At 42.9% G+C, this 22,236-nt stretch overlaps 1 protein-coding gene across 3 annotated transcripts in view; it reads left to right on the top strand.

The window, feature by feature from the left end:
- NCAPG2 (non-SMC condensin II complex subunit G2) overlaps positions 1–21,459 on the top strand; it is a 60,675-nt gene extending 39,216 nt beyond the window's left edge. For all 3 annotated transcript variants that reach the window (XM_024753184.1, XM_024753186.1, XM_024753185.1), the window contains 8 exons: positions 32–172; positions 4,454–4,553; positions 8,215–8,402; positions 9,339–9,479; positions 11,024–11,127; positions 11,972–12,072; positions 13,202–13,301; positions 21,063–21,459. In XM_024753184.1, coding sequence (XP_024608952.1) covers positions 32–172; positions 4,454–4,553; positions 8,215–8,402; positions 9,339–9,479; positions 11,024–11,127; positions 11,972–12,072; positions 13,202–13,301; positions 21,063–21,114 — 927 coding nt within the window. In that variant the 3' untranslated portion in view covers positions 21,115–21,459. The remainder of the gene's footprint in view (positions 1–31; positions 173–4,453; positions 4,554–8,214; positions 8,403–9,338; positions 9,480–11,023; positions 11,128–11,971; positions 12,073–13,201; positions 13,302–21,062) is intronic.
- Positions 21,460–22,236: the final 777 nt, after the last annotated feature.

The raw sequence follows: 22,236 nt of genomic DNA, 5'->3' as shown, positions 1-22,236 counted from the left end.
GACTAACCTGTCTTCTGTTGTTGTTGGACAGTCCTGCTCAGAAGGCAAAGTTTACCTGTCCACTTTGGAAGACACTGGGTTTTGGTTAGAAAGCAAAGTTCTATCTTTTATCCAAGATCAAGAAGAAGAATATCTGAAGCTTCACAGGGTCGTTTATCAACAGATTATCCAGGTTAGAAGTCTTTAGACACAGAGACCCGTCTCCAAATTGTGATGTGCTTCCAGGTTTTATTTTCTAATTTAAAGCTGTAACTTTAGTCAGTACTGCTGCTCTTCTTAAACACTTACAGTGGCATCTGAATATCTAGAGTTTATCTTTTTTTTTGTATGTTTATTTACTTATTTCTTAGTAGTCATCCATTTTATACACATAGTGTATACATGTCGATCCCAATCTCCCAATTCATCCCACCACCACCACCCCGCCGCTTTCCCCCCTTGGTGTCCGTATACGTTTGTTCTCTGCATCTGTGTCTCAATTTCTGCCCTGCAAACCAGTTCATCTGTACCATTTTTCTAGGTTCCACATGTACGCGTTAATATATGATATTTGTTTTTCTGACTTGCTTCGTTATTTAGAGTTTCCTTTGCTGTGCAAAAGCTTTTAAGTTTCATTAGGTCCCATTTGTTTAGTTTTGTTTTTATTTCCATTACTGTAGGAGGTGGATCAAAAAAGATCTTGCTCTAGTTTATGTCAAAGAGTGTTCTTCCTATGTTTTCCTCTAAGAGTTTTATAGTGCCCCGTCTTACGTTTAGGTCTTAAATCCATTTTGAGTTTATTTTTGTGTATGGTGTTAGGGAGTGTTCTAATTTCATTCTTTTACATGTAGCTGTCCAGTTTTCCCAGCACCACTTGTTGAAGTGACTGTCATTTCTCCATTGTATACCTTTGCATCCTTTGTCATAGATTAGTTGACCATGGATGCGTGGGTTTACCTCTGGGCTTTCTATCCTGTTCCATTGATCTATGTTTCTGTTTTTTTGCCAGTACCATATTGTCTTGATTACTGTAGCTTCGTAGTACAGTCTGAAGTCAGGGAGTCTGATTCCTCCAGCTCCTTTTTTTTCCCTCAAGACTGCTTTGGCTCTTCGGGGTCTTTAGTGTCTCCATACAAATTTTAAGATTTTTTGTCCTAGTTCTGTAAAAAATGCCATTGGTAATTTGATAGGGATTGCATTGAATCTGTAGATTGCTTTTATATGGCCTTTATTATGTTGAGGTAGGTTCCCTCTATGCCCACTTTCTGGAGAGTTTTTATCATAAATGGGTGTTGAATTTTGTCAGAAGTTTTTTCTGTATTTATTGAGATGATCATATGGTTTTTATTCTTCAGTTTGTTAATATACTGTATCACATTGATTGATTTGCGTATATTGTAGAATCCTTGCATCCCTGGGATGAATCCCACTTGATCATGGTGTATGATCCTTTTAATGTGTTGTTGGATTCTCTTTGCTAGTCTTTTGTTGAGGATTTTTACATCTATATTCATCAGTGATATTGGTCTGTAATTTTCTTTTTTTGTAGTATCTTTGTCTGGTTTTGGTGTCAGGGTGATGGTGGCCTCATAGAATGAGTTTGGGAGTGTTCCTTCCTCTGCAGTTTTTTTGGAAGAGTTTGAGAAGGATGGGTGTTAGCTCTTCTCTAAATGTTTGAAAGAATTCACTTGTGAAGCTATCTGGTCTAGGACTTTTTGTTTGTTGGAAGATTTTTAATCACAGCTTCCATTTCATTACTTGTGATTGGTCTGTTCATATTTTCTGTTTCTTCCTGGTTCAGTCTTGGAAGGTGATACCTTTCTAAGAATTTGTGTTTCTTCTAGGTTGTCCATTTTATTGGCATAGAGTTGCTTGTAGTAGTCTCTTAGGATGCTTTGTATTTCTGCGGTGTCTGTTGTAACTTCTCCTTTTTCATTTCTAATTTTATTGATTTGAGTCCTCTCCCTCTTATCCTTGATGAGTCTGGCTAATGGTTTATCAATTTTGTTTATCTTCTCAAAAACCAGGTTTTAGTTTTATTGATCTTTGCTTTGTTTTCTTTGTTTCTGTTTCATTTATTTCTGGTCTGATCTTTATGATTTCTTTCCTTCTGCTAACTTTGGGTTTTGTTTGTTCTTCTTTCTCTAGTTCCTTTAGGTGTAAAGTTAGGTTGTTTATTTGAGATGTTTGTTGCTTCTTGAGTTAGGATTGTATTACTATATACTTCCCTCTTAGAACTGCTTTTGCTGCATCCCATAGGTTTTGGATCGTCGTGTTTTCATTGTCATTTGTCTCTAGGTATTTTTTGATTTCCTCTTTGATTTCTTCAGTGATCTCTTGGTTATTTAGTAACGTATTGTTTAGCCTCCATGTGTTTGTGTTTTTTACGTTTTTTTCCCTGTAATTCATTTCTAATCTCATAGCGTTGTGGTCAGAAAAGATGCTTGATATGATTTCAATTTTCTTAAATTTACTGAGGCTTGATTTGTGACCCAAGATGTGATCTATCCTGGAGAATGTTCCGTGCGTACTTGAGAAGAAAGCGTAATCTGCTGTTTTTGGATGGAATGTCTTATAAATATCAATTAAATTTATCTGGTCTATTGTGTTATTTAAAGCTTGTGTTTCCTTATTTTCATTTTGGATGATCTGTCCATTGGTGTAAGTGAGGTGTTAAAGTCCCCCACTATTATTGTTTTACTGTTGATTTCCTCTTTTATAGCTGTTAGCAGTTGCCTTATGTATTGAGGTGCTCCTATGTTGGGTGCATATATATTTACAATTGTTATATCTTCTTCTTGGATTGTTCCCTTGATCATTATGTAGTGTCCTTCCTTGTCTCTTGTAACATTCTTTATTTTAAAGTCTATTTTATCTGATATGAGTATAGCTACTCCAGCTTTCTTTTGATCTCCATTTGCATGGAATATCTTTTTCCATCCCCTCACTTTCAGTCTGTATATGTGTCCCTAGGTCTGAGGTGGGTCTCTTGTAGACAGCATATATATGGGTCTTGCTTTTGTATCCATTCAGCAAGCCTGTGTCTTTTGGTTGGAGCATGTAATCCGTTCACATTTAAGGTAATTATCGATATGTATGTTCCTATGACCATTTTCTTAATTGTTTTGGGTTTGTTTTTGTAGGTCCTTTTCTTCTCTTGTGTTTCCCACTTAGAGAAGTTCCTTTAGCATTTGTTGTAGAGCTGGTTTGGTGGTGCTGAATTCTCTTAGCTTTTGCTTGTCTGTGAAGCTTTTGATTTCTCCGTCGAATCTGAATTAAATCCTAGCTGGGTAGAGTAATCTTGGTTGTAGGTTCTTCCCTTTCATCACTTTAAGTATATCATGCCACTCCCTTCTGGCTTGTAGAGTTTGCTGAGAAATCAGCTGTTAACCTTATGGGAGTTCCCTTGTATGTTATTTGTCGTTTTTCCCTTCCTGCTTTCAGTAAGTTTTCTTTGATTTTTGCTAATTTGAGTACTATACGTCTCAGCCTGTTTCTCCTTGGGTTTATCCTGCCTGGGACTCTCTCTGCTTCCTCGACTTGGGTGGCTATTTCCTTTCCCATGCTAAGGAAGTGTTTGACTATAATCTCTTCAAATATTTTCTCAGGTCCTCTCTCTCTCTCTTCTCCTTCTGGGACCCCTATAATGCGAATGTTGTTGCGTTTAATGTTGTCCCAGAGGTCTCTTCGGCTGTCTTCATTTCTTTTCATTCTTTTTTCTTTATTCTATTCCACAGCAGTGAATCCCACCATTCGGTCTTGCAGGTCACTTGTCCGTTCTTCTGCCTCAGTTATTCTTCTATTGATTCCTTCTAGTGTATTTTTCATTTCAGTTATTGTGTTGTTCATCTCTCTTTGTTTGTTCTTTTATTCTTCTAGATCTTTGTTAAACATTTCTTGCATCTTCTCGATCTTTGCCTCCATTCTTTTTCCGAGGTCCTGGATCATCTTCACTGTCATTATTCTGAATTCTTCTTCTAGAAGGTTACCTATCTCCATTTCATTTAGTTATTTTTCTGGGTTTTTATCTTGTTCCTTCATCTGGTACGTAGCCCTCTGCCTTTTCAACTTGTCTTTCTTTCTGTGAATGTGGCTTTTGTTCCACAGGCTGCAGGATTGTAGTTCTTCTTGCTTCTGTTGTCTGCCCTCTGGTGGATGAGGCTGTCTTAGAGTTTATCTTTTTGCAAAGCATAAACTGCATAATTTTAATGTAATTTGACATATTGCACGTAACACGTGTTCAGTAATGTTTGTGGATAACATAAAATGTGTTTCTAGATTTCTTATGGAAAGAGAAATGAGAATTAATGTATTTTTATGGAAATTCCTTTTTAAGCATCTTTGTAGACATCTGCTTTATGAGACCCCTAGTGGTACCCTTAGATGTTAGGAGCTTGACCAGCTGGATGTCCCCTCTTGTCCCTTCTGTGGCTTTTGATGGGAAATCACATCATCATGTCTACCTCTCTTACAGACCTACCTGACTGTATGCAAGGATGTCATTGTGGTTGGCCTTGGTGACTGTATGTTTCAGACACAGCTTTTACAGCGGAGCCTGGGAATCATGCAAACAGGTACTGCGTTTATTAAAGGACTAGTTTAGAGCAACTAGCAGTCAGAACCAGCCCCTCTCTCCCTCCCTCACTTCGCTGGTCAGGACTCTTGTTTTTAAGTGATAGATGTGTAGCACAAGCTAGCTGACACCAAAAGAGGAGTTAACAGGCTGAGGCAGCCTGGAAGTTCAGAGGTGTTTCTGGCCTCGGACGTGACCAGGTGCGGAGTCTCTGGCAAGGTCTTGGGCTCCTCCTCCGGTGGTTTGCGTGATTGCAGCTACTTTGCCGTGTGGTCACCAGCACGGCCCCAGCCTGTCTGCTGCTCCTGTCTGGTGTCTATCATCGTCTGCGTGCAAGTCAGGAGCTGTTTAATGTCCCCCCCCACCACCGCCGCCCGAGACCACTGGGAAGTTGCTGTCACCCTAAGGACAGGATCCCTGGTAACTCATACCATGGCGTCCACACAAGTTAAATGTGTTCAGTGAGTGAGTGAGAAGTTGGCCTCCTTCCAGGTGGGCTGGACTTGGATTATCTGGAGCATCGCATCCAGGGGGGCCGGGCCAGATCCTTGCAGCCCCGTCTCATTGTGGCGGGGGGAGTGTGGGTGGATCCAGGATGCCCCCTCTGCCTCGGGTCATGGGCTGGCTGAGAAGGGCACCCCTGGGCTGTGACCCCTGCCCGCCGCCTCCCTGGGGCAGCCGAGTCGGCACAGAACACCCCGATGCTACAGTTGGTTCTTCCTGAGATCCCTAGAAGCTTGGAAATGCATAATTTGAATTTCTTTAAGCCTAAATATTTGCTAACAGAGATTGGAAGTATTATCATTTACCGAATTCAACATGAAGTTTGCAGTTAGCTCTCTGGGGTCTTTTGCTGTAGTCCTGAGTATCGTTGTGCAGACCCCGGGGAAGTCTTGGCCACAAACCCCACAGCTTCTTTCTTTCATGGTTCTGCCCCTGAGGTTGGCACTTGGCCTGCACGGGAGCTGGGGTGGCAGTCACTGTGCTCTGCTGTCTCGAGTGTGCGTGTCCTTAATCTGTAATTACAAGCAAGATTTTACATCATTTGGTTACAATATCCACAAAGACTAAATATTAAATAGAACAAATGTTTTTTGTTTCAAAATCTAACTTTTTCCTTTGTTCAAGTCTTTATAACTCTCACTTTCTATTGTGAAAACAGTGTTTTAAACTTAGGCTTAATGATTGAAACATTAAAGATGATTTGCATTGTTAAACTCACTTTATCATTTAAGAACCATTTTCCCCTAAGGATTAAATCTATTTTTAGTATTTATAAAATTTTCCAAGGAGCTAATAAGAATTTTAGATCTCCAATGTAGCCCGTAAGCTACTGACCTTACCTTTGACCAAGCTGAAATGATCTTTGTATTTATACATTCTAACAATCAGGATTTCCCAGTAGAGAATCAACTGTGTGCTCATTCTTTGTAGTCCTGTTACAAATGAGATTATACTTTGCAGTTTTGCTAGGTAAGCCCAGAGTCTGTTCTCTGGACTTGCTCTACTTGAAAGAGTCCTAATAGAACATTTAAATTTAAAACTCAGTCACATTTATATTATTAACATTTGAGCGTGGCGTTCTCCATGCTGAAATGCATATTCTGGAAGAGATGTCCTTGAATACAGCTGAGTTCCCACATATGACCCAGATGTAAACAGCTCAGTTCAAAAATGCAGGTGTTTCTGCTATAACACGACATGTGTGTTTTGAAAAACTCTGTGTGTTCTGCAAAATCAGGCACTGGAAGTGACGGGGCTTGTGAGAGAAGATGCCTGCGGTGGACTGTGGGCCGGTGCCGTGTGACAGCACCAGGAAATGATAATGCCCCCAAAAGTAATTAGCACGACTACAAGGAAGGTTGAATTCCTAATAAGTAAATATTACAGTAAATAATGGGCTTTGTGGTCAGTGCAAAGGTAAAGGGGGATTGATGGGGACCACAGCCTCCTGTGTAGAGCCGGGCAGGAGGGGCTTGCAGGACAGCACACCCCGTCTGAGACAGAAAGGGGCCTGGGTCCACGTGGCTCTCGGTGGCTGCTGCCCTGGGATGGGCTAGTGAGCGTCTCCTTGCGTACAGACTCATGGTGGCCTGAGATGCTGACCATCGGTGCTGGGCCGCGTGACCCCCAGCTTAGCCATCCCTGTGCACCAGTCACTCTAGAGAAGCAAGAACTTCCAAAGTGAGGGCCTTCTGTTTCCCATAGCTGCAAACCCTGACCTACCTTAGTAACTTATCATACTCTACTTAACCACTACCTATATATATTTGGTTATAACGCACATATGGCTTGAATGTAATGAAATAACTTTCAACTAAAACTTTCAACATTTCGGATTTTTGTCAGTAGTAAAGACACTAGTTAGTGTGAGGTTCTCCCACTGCACCGGGACCTTGAGGGTGGATGCAAGGGGACAGGCCCCCTCGTCCTCAGAGCCCCATCACCCTCAGCGTGTTGGCCTCTGCTGAGCTGCTGCCTCACTGCCTGCTTCACTGAAATGACTGATATGTGGAGAATGTATCTCTCTGCCTTCTTCTAGATAAAGAGATTTGTTTCTTGAAAGTTTCTGTTAAGTTTGCAAAGACTCTCCAAACTCTGTGTTGATTCTGGTAGTGCCATACGCCTTTTGAGGGGCAAACTCAACTGGAACATGACCATTTCTTTTATTTACTTTAGTAGATAGATTTGGATTTGGGGTTAGTTTCTCACTTCTGTCTCAAGCAGAGCTTCTATGTCTCTTAATCTCTTTCATAAATCAAGGAGCTTCCCTATTAGGGCCACGTGATTCCTATGTAAGGTAGGAGAGGTCACAACGCTTTGTCCCCTAGATGCTAATCTTTTAACGAGGAACATTATTTCTGTGCTTTTCTATGTGACAGGTTTTTAAAAAATATACGTGTATAGTTTATATAGTATATACTTTTAAATGTATATAAGGAAGAATCATGGTTCCGGCCCAGTCCACCAGGGATGCAGCCCTGCATACAGACCTGAAGGTTAGTCAGTGGTGGGCAGTGCGAGGTGCAGCATGGGTACAGAGTGGGGCAGGGGCATGGGAGGGCGCGGCCACTGGCTCTGTTTGCAGCGCAGCTTACAGGCCAGTCTGGGTAGAAACAAAAAAGAAAATTGAAGGTTCTCAGCATGAATTGTAGAATTGAGTTCACACTCTGAAAACATTTTACCAAATTTTTACCAAATCATTGCCACACAGGAAAGGAGAGAAAGACACCAACAAACTACACAGTGTTGGGGATTTAACAGAGTTGGCCTCGGAGATTCTTAGGTCATAGTCTGAGAGCTCTAGGGCCTTTCCTCTCAGACCCGTCAGCGATGTCACCATCGTGTGAAAAAGTAAGACACATCCTCTACCCAGGTGTTCAGGGAACCACACTGTCCGCACATGCAGTGCTTCTCAGTGCCTGAGCCAGGTGGGCTGTTACTGTTATTGAAGGCATCGGCTTTATATATTTAATAAAAGGAGCAAGTCGTAGGTATGTATGTCTGTTAGATTTTATATTAATCTGACCAACCTGGTATTGGCTCACCAGTAACAGTCTCTTTTAAGTTACCGTAATATACATGTGTTAAGTGAAAAAAATATAATAATTTCAACTAAATTGTGTGATTAAATAACTGATTTTTTTCAACTTTCTTTCCAGTGAAGGGATTCTTTTATGTTTCATTACTTCTTGGCATTCTGAAGGAGGTAACCAGAAGCTCCTTGACGCAGAAAGCAGATTCAGAGGAAGAGGTCTCAGCACTGTTCGATTTGGTGCAGAAGGTATTTCAGCAGATGTTGGAATGTATGGCGCGGAGCTTCAGGAAGCAACCAGAAGAAGGCTTGCAGGTACTGGAGCCTCCCCAGGGCGGGGCAGAGGGACTAGAGGGACAGCGCCCACCTGGTGGACCAGGGTGCGCGGAGCCAGGCCTGCTCACACGCTGGGGCTATCGGGTGGGGAGAGGTGCCACACAGGCAGGAAGTGGCTGCCAGGTGCCACCTTCAGCTGGTGCTGCCAGCCCTCTCCCTGGGGTGGCACGCTCTGGGGCAGGAGGCGAGGGAGGCCAGGGGCCCACCTCCGGCCACCAGTCTGGGGACAGTGTTGACGTGTTCAGGTCAGTAGGCCAGCGACCCGAGAGCTCCTCTGCCCAGCAGGACAGAAGCAGAGAATGAATACAGTAGCTTGTGAGTGCCCAGCTCTTAGTAGTAAAGATTTAAAAAATGCTTAAATGGGAGGATGTTCATGAGCTATTGACACTTTCAATTTTATCCTTTGTTTTTTAGCTGGTAGAGGTAATTGAAGGTTATTGGCCATATTTTCTGTAGCCTAGCTCATATTTGAGTTAATTTGAAATAGTCCTGTTTTTGATGAGTTGGTTCAAGTGTCTGTGATCTATTTACAGAATTTGTGCCAAAATATTTTTCTTTTCTCACCATTGTCTGTACAGCTTCGTTCAGAGCACATGGCCTCATAGTGGGGTCTCCCCTTAATGTCAGTGATGTTTCTTCACCTCTCCTTTCGAAAACTTTATTAATGTTATTGACACTCCTATTCTTGGGGATTTTTCTTTGCTCTGGGGTAAGAGTGTCATAAAGGTCCTTCCTGGCGGGCTTCAGTCCTGTGTGTTGCCTTCTGGTCATGGCTCCCATCAGCTGCAGAGGCAGGTGCGGCAGTGAGGGTGGGCAGACGAAACGGGCCCCGGGCCCCCGGGGGACCGCAGGAGGAGGCCTCATTCTTGAAAGTGGTTTTCTCAGCACTAACAGTGACTGATGTGTTTTTCGTAGCTCCTTCATTCTGTTCAGACCCCTCTTCATGAGTTTATCAGCACCGTGCAGTCCTGGCACGTGGACACGCCTGTCCACCGGGGCGTGCTCTCCACTCTGATTGCCGCGTCCGTGGTCGAGATAAGTCACCGGCTCCGAAAGGTGAAGTGTGTTGTCCTGAAACTGCTGTGTCTTGTTTTGACTATTCAAGAGGCTGTTTTCTGCTGGCAGCACATTTTTATGCTGTTCCAAGTATTTTTTCAGAACTCAGGTATAGCGGGAGGTCTGCTTCTCCCGCAGCTTCACCACACAGTTCCGTGGCTGGTTTGTGTTTAGAATCACGTGACCATGGGGGGAACCATGCTAAGGATGTTGTCGTTCTTCATTAAAACCAAGCTGCTCCTTGCATCTTGAATACTTCTTTTTGCCATATTTTAGAGGCTTAAGCGAGTTGATACATTTCTTAAGAATCCCCTCTCCTGACAGGCAGAAGTGGCACTGGTCAGTGGCGAGCAGGGTGCACGAGTACTCTTGGGCTCTGTTTCTGGAATAGCTCACGTCTCTGACTGCCTTGCTGTACATAAGCCTTACTTTTCTTTTTCTTTTACGCATAGGAAATTTGAACCTCTGATATCAGTTTAAACAGATAGGTTGTTTGCCCCCGCTCTATAAAGGACTGGCCGTTTTCCTAGCAGTAGCCTATTTTATATGATTAGCCTACTTGGTTCAAGATTGACATAATCAGGATGGTAATTCAGGTCACAACAAAAACCACTCTTTCACGGCATGGAATCCTGGTGGTAGCGAGTGAGGGCATGGAAGAATGCCTTAAGATAGTTAAATAATGAGGCGTTTTCTCAGTATGAAAAGCTGAAATCTGATAGGAGATATCATTGAAATATACAAATGCAAACATATAATTTGTATAAATTTTGTATTATAAAATCACAAATATAAAAAGAGTTGACGAAATTCTGAGACATTAATAACATTTAAGGCCCTCCTGAAAGCTTGAAGAGAGGTCATTTTGGTTTGGGAGCGTGATTCCTGGACTATACACAGCCCGAGAACTGGAAGTTATTCAGGCCTGTGAGTAGGCTACGCAGCTGACGACGATGAATCCGTCAATGGCCTGTGGGCCATCGTGGCCCACTGTCTGTTTTTGTAAATAAACTTATTTTGGGAAAAAAACAAACAAACAAACAAACTCATATTGGAACATGACCAAGCCCATTTATTTACCTTTTTTCTATGGCTGCTTTGTGCTATAATAGCAGAATTGAGTAATTGTGGCAGAGATCGTTTTGCCCACAAAGCCGAAAATATTTACTCTTTAAATATTTACTATTTTACTACTTTATAGAAAAAGTTCGAGTTGAGAAAACCTGATCTGGACTAATGAGAGTAACGAGTTGTTTGCTTAGTGTAGAAACACGTTGTTTACAGAAGGTAATTGAATTAAAGGGTGTTCCACAGAAGGCTTGTTGAGTGTCTTTTCTCTTCTCTCCAGTTGATTGACACCACTGTGTATAGTAATAGGTTAATCGTAATTATGGTAGGCATTGCAGCAATTAATAAAAATCATTGTTTTGAGTTTCTGGAAAGCCTTTCTCAAGTTTGGAAGAAACCCAGGGAAGTGTAAAATGAGTGATCTATGCAATCTCAGTCTCAATTCATGTTACTGACTTGACTTTGTTTTTTTTTAGGTTTCTGATACCAAAGAGCTTACTCCCCCAGAGGGTCTTTCAGCCCTTCCACCATTTTCAAGGTGTTTAATAGGAATAATAATAAAATCTCCGAACGTAGTCAGGTAATCCCTTTTTCTTTGCTGTTCTCTTAATCCTGTCGTGGCTGTAAGCTCTCAGTAACTTTAGCTCTATTCCTTTTACTCTCACCATTTGTCAAAAGTGCATTTTTTTCCTAAGAGAAAACATTCCCATACAATTTTCTCTCATTTTATCAGAGATTAAAAATATTAGCATTATACTTATACAAAGTGAAATTCTAACTTTCTGAAAGATATATTCATCCAAATAGTCTCTGGTTATGCTTTATCATAACTACAGTTCATTTAGAGGGGAACATTTAAAATTTTAATGTCACTGAAATACTTCCTACAATGGACACTTTCAAAATACGACTTGGGTAAATTCCATGTGGTTTTCATTCGGCACACAGCTGTTACTCATTTCTCCATGCCATGTGTCACCTGACCTGCTTCTAGGGTTTCTTGTGGCACATGCAGGACTGGTGGGCTACAAAAGGGATAGTTTTGCAGATACCTGACACCTGTGGAATTTTAATAGTACATATGTTCCTTGAAAACTTCAAAAAGCATTGTTTTTAACAGCTATGAATTATCTTTCAATAGCATATCAAATCTTTTTTGTGGGCATTACGAGTATGCAGAGTGGCTTTATTCACTAACCAGAGCAACCCTCTTCTCTTTCTAGCAACGCCCTCTGATTTTAGCGTCTCACCTGTATGATTTGGCATGCTTACAGCGAAGAGTATGGGGAGAGTTTAGTCAACTTGCCATGTTAGCTGAAAACTAGAATTCATGGTGGTTGATGAATCTTGGCTATATTTGTCTTTCTATAAAGTATTAAGATATACTATAGAGTAATTTCAGTTGTTTTTTTACGTTTTTGCAGGTCATTTTTAGATGAATTGAAGGCATGTGTGATTTCTGAGGATATTGAAGGCATCGTGTGCCTCACAGCTGTTATGCACATTATCTTGGTTATTAATAAAGGTTGGTTAAATTTTCTATGGTATCGTCTGGGACATTGCTGGGTGCATCTTACACAGAACTGTTGTGGAATGTTTGGGAGTGAATCCCCTGCTAGTTAGGCTCTCACGGCACTTTCCCCCAAGCTCTCCACGCGCTACACGTGTGCCATCTGCCTGGGCATCTGCTGTGTAGCTGCCCTGTACCAGCTTGAATAATGGTAGCTTCTTAATGCAGCTCCTGTCCACTTTCCCACTGGACCCATTACGTCTCCCTCTCTGTGCCTTAGACTGAATTTCTATTGATTTGTCATTTATTACCTTTGTCACGTACATTTAAAAATCTGAATTCATTTTTGCTAATGATGGTGTGTTTTGGTATTAATATTTAATGTATCTGTGTTTTGCTTAACTTTAACTGTGCCTATTCTGGGTATCCCAGCCAGTTGAAATAGTATTGGAAAAATAATTGGAGATACCTAGGAAATGCTTACCTAAGTGTAAAATATGGTAATGTCCCTGCAGATGGACTACTATTAAGTTTCTATATTTTTGGACCAGTTTTACTAATGTTGAAATGATTTTCTAAGATATTATTCATGGAGTGATCCTCTCAAAACAAGCTCTCCCCATAAGCATGAATGCATAGTATGGCTATAGATTCATGACAGGAATTTGTAACTAGTTTGACCCAGGCCAAGCATCAGGAAAGACTTGCCTGAGGCAGTGTCTCCTGGGGAGACATCTGCAGGAAGAGGGACGTTCTCCACGTGGAGGGTGTGAGGATGGAGGTTGGGGTGCAGATGACCACCGTGTACTTAATAGGTACTTAAACATTTGTCAAACAGATGATGACTCTGAGATGTGTTAGTTCCGTTACTGTTGAAGGTGTTGGTGATCATCGAGTCTCATGGCATGGACAGAACTCATGGGATCACGGCCTTGGGAACTACCTCAGAGCCAATGAGGTGCTTTGTAATCACTCATCGGATCTTCTAACATCCCTTTAAAGGGATCATTACTGTTCTGCAGGTCAATATATGCACTGACTCAGAGGGGAGGGTAGGAGGCTCTGTCTTACTGAAGTTGAACCTGCATTGAGAGTCTGTGTGCTTTTTGTGTAGTTGTGTTCAATATTTTTCTGTCTTTAACAGGTAAACATAAGAGTTCAAAAGTGAAGGGTGTTGCAGCTACTGTTCACAGAAAACTAAAGGCATTCATGGAAATTACTTTGGAAGAGGATAGCTTGGAAAGGTAAAGCACTAGATACCCACCAGGTGTGATTATCTGAACACTGCTAGTTATTCCTTAGGTATATTTTAGAACACGTTTTCATTGCTGCTAGTTACAGCCAGGTAGAAAACTGGGGATTGAAGGGATAGAAGTGTTTCTGTTGGCAAGACCCCTTGAGCATATGTTTTAATTACTTCCTCATTCTGTCTTTAAAAACAAAAACAAAACTGTCACTTGCAAGATTCTGCCCTAGAAAAGGAAGGGCATACAAACTCATTCTATATGGCTTTATTTTGTTTTATTTATTATTTATTATTTATTTATTTTTGGCTGTGTCGGATCTTAGTTGAGGCACATGGGATCTTTCCTTGTGGGCCTCTCTCTAGTTGTGGTGCATGGGCTTCAGAGTGCGTGGGCTCAGTAGTTGTGGTGCATGCATGGGCTTAGTTGCTCCATGGCATGTGGGGTCTTAGTTCCCTGACCAGGGATCGAACCCGCGGCCTCTGCATTGGAAGGCGGATTCTTATCCACTGGACCACCAGGGAAGTCCCGTCATTCTATATGGTTTTAAACCTAGACGGATTATATTTGGTGGTTTGCTGTATTTTTGAAACCATGAACATTCATTCCTGGGTTATAATTACCAGTTTACAAGTATCCATGTTGGGAATGGGAAAGGTCCCTCCAGAGACTGAAGAAATGTGCACTGTTTTCTACTTTCCAGGTAGCTTGTTGCTGCTGCAGGGACTGCTGTCTAAGAATGTATTCATTGGGCTATTTTTCCAGCCAGGTGTTTTTCCTGCTGTATAATGTTTTTGACATGCTGTGCAATTTCCTGTAGACTCTTTTCTGAATTGTGTTTGACTCTCAGACCAGCCACAGAAGCAGTGTTTTTCCTGCTGTTTTCTGAACACCATACAGTTAACTGTTACAGAGCTTTGAACCAGGTAATTCGTTTTACATATGCCTGGGAAATAAGCCACTTTCCATAGCTACTTTCTCCTTTGGAGAAAGGCTTTCAAAATCCTAAATTGCTAACTTATGAACAAAGACAGTTTTATCTCTTCCTTACCAATCTGTATACCTTTCTTTCCTTGTCTTATTGCATTAGCTAGGGCTTCTGGTACGATATTGAAAAGGAGTGGTGAAAGGACATACTTGTCTTGTACGTGATCTTAGTGGGAAAGCTTCCCATTTCTCACCATTAAGCCCAATGTTAGCTGTAGATGTTCTTTATCAAGTTGAGGAAGTTCCCCTCTATTCCTAATTTACAGATAGTTCTTATCATAGTGGGTGTTGGATCTTGTCAAATGCTTTTTCTGCATCTACTGACAAGGTCATAGGATTTTTCTTCTTTAGCCTGTTGATGTGGTAGGTTACGTTAGTTGATTTTCAGATGTTGAACCAGCCTTGCATACCTGGGATAAATCCCACTCGGTCATGGTGTATAATTTTTTAATACACTGTTGGGTTTAATTTGCTTATATATATATATATATATAAGCAGAGCATAGGCTCTGGACGCGCAGGCTCAGGGGCCATGGCTCACGGGCCTGGCCGCTCTGCGGCATGTGGGATCCTCCCAGACCAGGGCACGAACCCGTGTCCCCTGCATCAGCAGGCGGACTCTCAACCACTGCGCCACCAGGGAAGCCCATAATTTGCTAATATTTTATTAAGTACTTTTTGCATCTATGCTCATGAGTGAGATTGTTCTGAAGTTATCTTTTCTTGTAATGTCTTTGTCTGGCTTTGCGACTAGGGAATTGCTGGCCTCATAGAATGACTTAGGAAGTATTCCTTCCCTTCTATCGTCTGAAAGAGACTGTAAAGAATTGGTATAGCTTCTTTCTCAAATATTTGGTTAGAATTCACCAGTGAATCCGTCTGGGTCTGGTGCTTTCTACTTTTAGAAGGTTATTAATTACTGACTCAATTTTTTTAATAGATGCCTATTCAGATTGTCTATTTCTTCTTGAGTTAGTTTTGGCAGATTGTGCCTTTCAAGGATTTGGTCCATTTCATCTAGGCTGTCAACTTTGTGGGTATAGTATTCCTTAATTGTCTTTTTTTTAATGTCCATGGGATCTGTAGTTATGTACTCTCTCTCATTTCTCATATTAGTAATTTGTGTCCTCTTTTTTTTTTTTCCAGCCCGGCTAGAGGCTTATTGGTTTTATTGATCTTTTAAAAGAACCAGCTTTTTGTTTCATTGATTTTCTCCATTGATTTCTGTTTTTCATTTCTTTTTTTTTGCTTTCTGCTCTAATTTTTATTATTTCTTTTCTTTGGCCTGCTTTGGATTTAATTTGCTCTTTTTTTTCTTTTTTTCTGGTTTCCGGAAGCCTAGATTACTGATTTTTAGATGTTTCTTCTTTTCTAATAGTCAGTGCTATAAATTACTCTCTAAGCACTGCTTTTGCTGCATGGCACAAATTTTGATGTTATGTTTTCATTTCCGTTTAGTTAAAAATATTTTTAAATTTCTCTTGAGATTTCTTCTTTGCTGCATGTATTCTTTAGAAGTGTGTTATTTAATCTCTCAATTTTCCAGTTATTTTTTTGTTATTCATCTCTAGTTTAATGTCTGAGAGAAGACATTGTATGGGTTTCTATTCTTTTAAATGTATTAAGGTGTGTTTTATGGCCTAATATGTGATCTATCTTGGTGAATGTTCCACAGGAGCTTGAGAAGAATGTGCATTGTGCTATTGTAGGGTGAAGGAATCTGTAAATGTCAGTTGTATCCTCTTGGTTGATGGTGTTGAGTTCAGCTTGTCCTTACTAATTTTCTGCCTGCTGGATCTGTCCATTTTTGACAGAGGGGTTTTCCTTTATATATTTTGTAATCCTGATATTAGGAGCATATGATTTTAGAACTATTATATCTTCTTGATTGGATTGACCCTTTTATTTTTATGAGGGGTCCCGCTTCTTCTCCAGTAATGCTTTGCTCTGTAAAAGCCATTTTGTCAGGTATGAAGATGGCTCCCCAGCCTCCTTCAGTGAGCATCTCTGGAGCGTTCGTGGTGTTTTAGTCAGGAGGCCGAAACCCCACGGTGACGGGACAGTGTAAGCTCCAAGTCAGGAGCTCCCATCAGGGGCACTGGTGCAACGGACTGGGGGCTCGTGAGGGTCACAGCGAACTGTAAAGGGTGGGCTCACCCTCATGGGCTCAGCAGCTCCCCCAGCACTACCCCTAGGGAGGACGCACACCCCAGGCTGAGCCTCTCCGGGATGGAGAAGTCCTCAGGCCTTCTGGGGGGACCGCTGGCCATCTGGTCTCCGGGGGGTGGGGCCCGTCCATAGGGAGGTGCCAGGGGAGCTGCTGAGCCCATGAGCCCCACCGCGGGTCAGGCAGCCGCCCTGTGGGGCCTGGGTGCTGCCTCTGCTGCTTGCACCCCCCGGAGAAGGCTGGACCTTGTGGGCAGCCCTCTGGCGCCCCTGCTGCTAGGGCTGGTGCTGTGCCTCATGAGCCCCAGCGGGGCCCTGGAGCGGGGCTTGCTCGTCTGCGAGCCAAGGACGCGCGTTCAATTACAGGCTTTACTGCAGAGACTGTTGCCTATTTCCTATGCAGTTTAGGAAGGGTCTTTGAGGGAGAAACCCAACAGACTCTAGGGTTATGAACTTGTTTAATTTCTAGGTATGGGAGGAAGAGGGAAGTGAGCTTCTAATTTGGAGGAAACTGAGGAGTGTTTGTATGTTTCTGAAAACACAGTGCAGTGCAAATACTAAATAAGGTCGTCAGAATTACAAACTAGGTAAATGATAGGTTATTGTCATGGGACATGGTCATAACCTCAGAAATGCAAGCATTTTACAAGATTTCTCTGTTAGAAATACCATCTGTAAGGATAGTTTTTTGGAAAAGAATGGTATGAACTGCTCTGAGGGTGTAAGGAAAGAGGGACGTTTGCACTTGTACAGAGGTTCAAGGCGAGTACTTGAATTGTGTTAGTTACGCTGATAGAAAAAAAGGCCTTAGAAGTTCAGAACTTACTCCATGGAAAAGAAAAGGATATTCATAGAAATTAAATGCAGGGCATGTAATATTTTGTTTCTTCATTGTTTCTACAACTATGCAGTTTTCTGTGCTAAGCTGATACACAGATGGCAAGAAACAGTTCTTGCCTTTAAGGAGGAAACATCCTAAAAAAGTAAATAGGTAGAGACTGAAATATTGGCTTCTTACTTAAATATGCAAGAAGCACACTGTACAAAAACCAGTGTCTGGAAAATAAAAAAAAAGAACTTAAAAAAATTGATGAAACAAAAAAATCAATCTAATGGAAGATAAGCAGTTAAGATTTAAGACTATTTTAGAATATTATTTATTTTTGTTGGCATAGAGACGTTAAGGCAAGTCTGCATCTTTAAGACTCTTGGGACCCTTTGGTCCAATGAATATTTTAGGAAGCGGGGCATTAATTTAGAAGTGGATGTTTTCTTAACAAATACACTAGCTTTCTCTGCAGCAGGGCTAGTATTTTGTTGGCTGGCCTGTTGGGTGCTGTCTCATTGCACTTTCAGTGCGTCACCTGGCATAGTGCTCCGTAAGTTCTGTAAATTGTGTAAACTGGACTGTTTTCTCAGGGGCAGCAGCATGCGTTCACCAACGCACTCATGCACTTAAGTGTCAAAGGATGTCACCTTTATTACTTTCATACGTCGTATACGAGTAGCACTATAATTAGAGATTATGCCTTAAGGTTTGTGTTATATCGTGAATTTTTCCCACTAAGTGAACTGGAATCATGTTATAAGCAAGTTAATTACCAGCATTAACTGTGTTTTGGCAGCTTTGGTGGTGTATGTGCGTCCCCAACGTTAAACCTTGTGATTAGACTTGAAGCAAAGGAGTATTCCCTGAAACAGTGGCCTCTTTTTTATTATCAAGTATTGATACGTAATATCACCTTATTCCACTGTATGTAACTTTCATAGTCTTTTTAAAAAAATGAATTCGAGGCTGGATGCTTTTTGTAGCTCATTTAGAAGCATGCATCAAAACCTAGGGACCTTGGTGTGGATAATTAAAAACTACTCGTAAATAAAACCCTTCTTTAATTAGAAAACATACGTTGCTTATCTTACCGATTGTTTTTCTCGGAAGGCTGATTTTGTGCCTCTCCTGTGTTGGCGTCTCCAGCCAGGAGCATGGCCGGCCTTGGGCCGTAGGAGCTGGAGGTGGGCGGGTCGTGGGGAGTCAGAGCTCAGTGGGCGACATGGGGGACCCTGGACCAGGGCTGCCACTGTCCCTTCCAGCTCTGAAATTGTATGCTCATTTATTTTGCCCCTTAATAATTCTGATTCCTCTGGTCTATACAGTGTATCCAGCCCTCTCCCCAGGTAATAGGAGAATGACTGAATTCACAGGAGAGCAGAAGAGCTTGTTGGTATCCGAGCCCCGTGGGGTAGTCAGAGGCCTGGTTTGCACCCACCGTACCTTTGCTGATGCTGGGGTCCCAGGCAGGTTGCTTTGCCTCTCAGCCTTGGTTTCTGGCCTTGGAAGGAGAAGTCAGGATGCCCGGAAGCTCAGAACTGGCCTGGTGCTCGGTTCAGAGGTGACCAGAGTCTCAGACTGGACTTAGGCCAGCATGAGAGGCTGATTACCCTATAGTAATTTAATAAGTCATTTTGCCAAGGTAACCTAACATTTTTCTTTAAGGGTTTAAAAATTCTTACATAAGGAGACAATATTTTCGAGTGATTAAAAATAAGGCTTAGATTGTGGGGCGTTGGTGACTTACCGTGTCCTGTGTCCCTCTGTCTCGTCTCCTGGGTGGGACAGTGCTCCCCACCTCTGGCCACCAGGGAGCTGGGGCCTGGCTGGCGTGTTGGCCCTTGCAAGCGTCCTAGCCTATAGCTCTCGAAGAGTTGATGCAGGAGGGTGGTGCCGTTGGGCACTGATGCCAGGAGGCCGGAAGGGATGGGGGGCATCCGAGTCTCCTGGTGTTTCTCCGGATGCAGACAGCTGCTCGCTGCTGATGGGGCGGCTTCCGTAGGCTTCGTGCTTCCCACCATCTGCCGTCTCTGCTCAGCCTGAGACGTCTGTGGGGCGCAGACAAAAATGACTGCACACGTGCAGCGGTGGAGCGGTGAGAGACAAATAGGACAACCGTTAGTAAAGCAGCAGTGCTGGGCCAGCCAGACACTTAATGACAAGAGTCTTCAAAGAAAAATCAATCGTAGCCCAAAAGAATGATCTGGAACTAAAAACCCTTGAGTTGGAAACGTTGCTGAGGCACTGGAGCCTCAGCTCCCAAGTGGTCCAGAAGGTCACCGTGGAGGGTGCCCCCGAGCAGGACAGGCACCGATGAGGGTCCTGGGGGAAGCAGACCAGGGAGAGACCCAGGGAAGCAGCGATCCAACCGCCGACGGGAGAGGATTTCCTGGGGCCAAAGAGATATGCAATTTTAAAGATTCATTTTTTGTTGTTGTTGTTTCTTTAACTGAAGTTTAGATGGGACTGATGAAAAAAATCACGCATAAGTCTGAATAAAATTCCTGAATTTTGAGACAAAGAGAAAAATATGAAAACTTTTCTAGATCTGTGTTGGCTCCTACGGGGCTCCTTGTGACGAGTGGAACAAGTGAGTGTGACTCGAGATGTGGCCCAGGTGTGAGGACCCACAGGCTCTGCGGCTGGTGTGCAGAAGGGCTGTGAGATACGTTGGTGATGTTTTTGTGTTGGTTACAGGTTGACTTATTTCGGTGTGTGGGGTTAAATAAAATACACTGTTGACTCTTGGACAGCAGAGGTCTGAACTATGTGGATCCACTTAAATGCAGACATTTTCCATAGTAAATGGCCCAGGACTGCACAGTCGTAGTTGGGTGAATCTGTGGATGCAGAACCGCGGATATGGAAGAGCTGCGTTCTCAGAGGGCTGACTAAGTTATCCACAGATTTTCAACTTTGCGGAGGGTCGCGTCGCCCCAAACCCCTGCGTCATTCAAGGGCCAACTGTCTTAAGACGAATTTCACCCATTCTTTTCATCTCTTTGAACGTGGCTACTAGAAAATGTAAAGTTACCCCATGCTTGTGTTGATACTGGACAGGGCAGGACACGGGCAGACCCGAGTGCCCATAACAGCTCCAGGCTGAAGAGTGAATCAAGCTGAGAGGCCGTTTGGGATAAAGGTTGAGGTTTGTCTTGGCAGGAATTCAGAGGTTGGCTGGCCCACACACCCTCTGAGGGGAGCTCGGGGGATGGAGAAGGAAGGGGAGTGGGTGACGGGCTGCCTAGCCAGTCTCGCCTGGGGACAGGTGTGCAGGGGATGGGACGAGAAAGTGAGGTGTGTGTGCAGGAAGTGAGCAAGCATGGTCGCAGCAGTGCATCATGGGGGTTAATGGTTGTCGTTTACCTTGTGATCTCGCGAAGGAGGGAGACGAGCTAGCGATTGTGGGCGTGGGAAAAGGGGGCGCCCGGCCATACCCGTGAGCCTGCCGTGTGTCTCCTAGAGGAGAGTCCTTGTGAGTGAAAGAGGAAGCACGGCCAGGTGAGCACGTTTCACCGAGAGGGTCTTCTGTTCGTGTTCCTTGGGGACAGAGGACGCCTCCGGTCATGGATGGCTCTGTCTGTGTGCCGTGTGTCGCGCTAAGGTTTCTGCCGATGGCGATTCTTATTACTCCATTTACCTTTGAGAAACAGCGATTACTTCAGTTTTCTCTTTAAGTGTATTCTGTTCCAAACCATTTTTAGATTTATTCTGTGAAAATGTAAATTTGCATACTTCAGTCACATTTTTCTGTAGCTAATTCTTTCTCTGTGTTTCAGGTTTCTCTATGAATCATCATCAAGAACTTTGGGAGCACTTTTGAATTCATAACCAAGCCAACATCTTGGTCATTAAAAATAGAGAAAAAGGACTTACAGAAAGCGAGATGGATGTGTATTTTCCTAGTGTTTTTAATGTTAATAACCCATATAGTAGAGAAGGGGTAGGATTTATTTTGGGGTGGGTATGAGTAGAAAACTCAAAGTTTCTTACATTTTTGCCCAGTGCCTGCATAAATGATACATTTAATGTAACAGGCTCCAAGTATGAATGGTGCGGAAACCCACAGAGCAAAGAAAAAAAAAAAAAAGACACCTTTCTAGCAAACCCGGTTGTTTTAAAAATGACTTTTATATATAATATTGCTTGCAAACTATGAGTAATAAAGCAATGACAACACCTGTTTGTCTACTTGATTTAAAAATATTAGTACAAGTTTTCCCCTGCAGGAACGAGGGCTGAGTTCTGGGCGGGTCTGCCTTTCTACCAGGGGCAGAGGTATAAAGCGCAGGGAGCGGCTGGGTGGGTGCGGGGAAAGGGGCCACGCGCGGGGCCCTGTGGCTGTGAGAGCCAGGACACAGATCCAGTCATGCAGCCTGAAGCTGAACCACCTTTTCTTTCCGAGAGCTGTCCCGGCTGACGGAGGACTGGCCCCCGGCTCCCTGGCTGCATCGTCCTGCGTCACCACCCCTGTCGCCAGAGTCTCCACGTTCAGATCCCGACAGCCACGGCCCACGTCGAGGCCGTCAGCATCCTGCCGCCTGGGGTGCTGCTTCAAACGCACACGTGTTCTGTCTTAGCCCCCCAGCAGGAAGGAAAGAAGTGCCAATGTCTCAGTGCCTCTGTTTCTCCAAGAAGGTACCTAAATGGACTGTGCACCGTGGTCATGAGCATTTAGCGCAAGGTTTTACTGAGGGATATCTGAGGACTGGGAGGTGGGGGGTTGATTACTCAGCTGGTTTTGAACATAAGACTATCTAAACATCTTTGCTAATTAACTAAGCCGTACTTTGTATTGGTGAATTTTTTTTTTTTCTTTTTTGCCCTTTCCATGTTTGATTTAGTTTCAAGAATAGGCAAGCCTCATAAAATGAACTGAGGAGTGTTCTGTCTTTTGGTATTCCTGGAAGAGTTTGTTCAAGATGAGAAGTAGTTCCTTGCATTTGTTGTAGC

Source organism: Neophocaena asiaeorientalis, unplaced genomic scaffold (genome assembly GCF_003031525.2).
Source record: "Neophocaena asiaeorientalis asiaeorientalis breed wild unplaced genomic scaffold, Neophocaena_asiaeorientalis_V1.1 scaffold576, whole genome shotgun sequence".
NCBI classification, from domain to species: Eukaryota; Metazoa; Chordata; class Mammalia; order Artiodactyla; family Phocoenidae; genus Neophocaena; species Neophocaena asiaeorientalis.
Note: the sequence above shows the minus strand (reverse complement) of the source record. Positions and strands in the feature narration are given on the sequence as shown.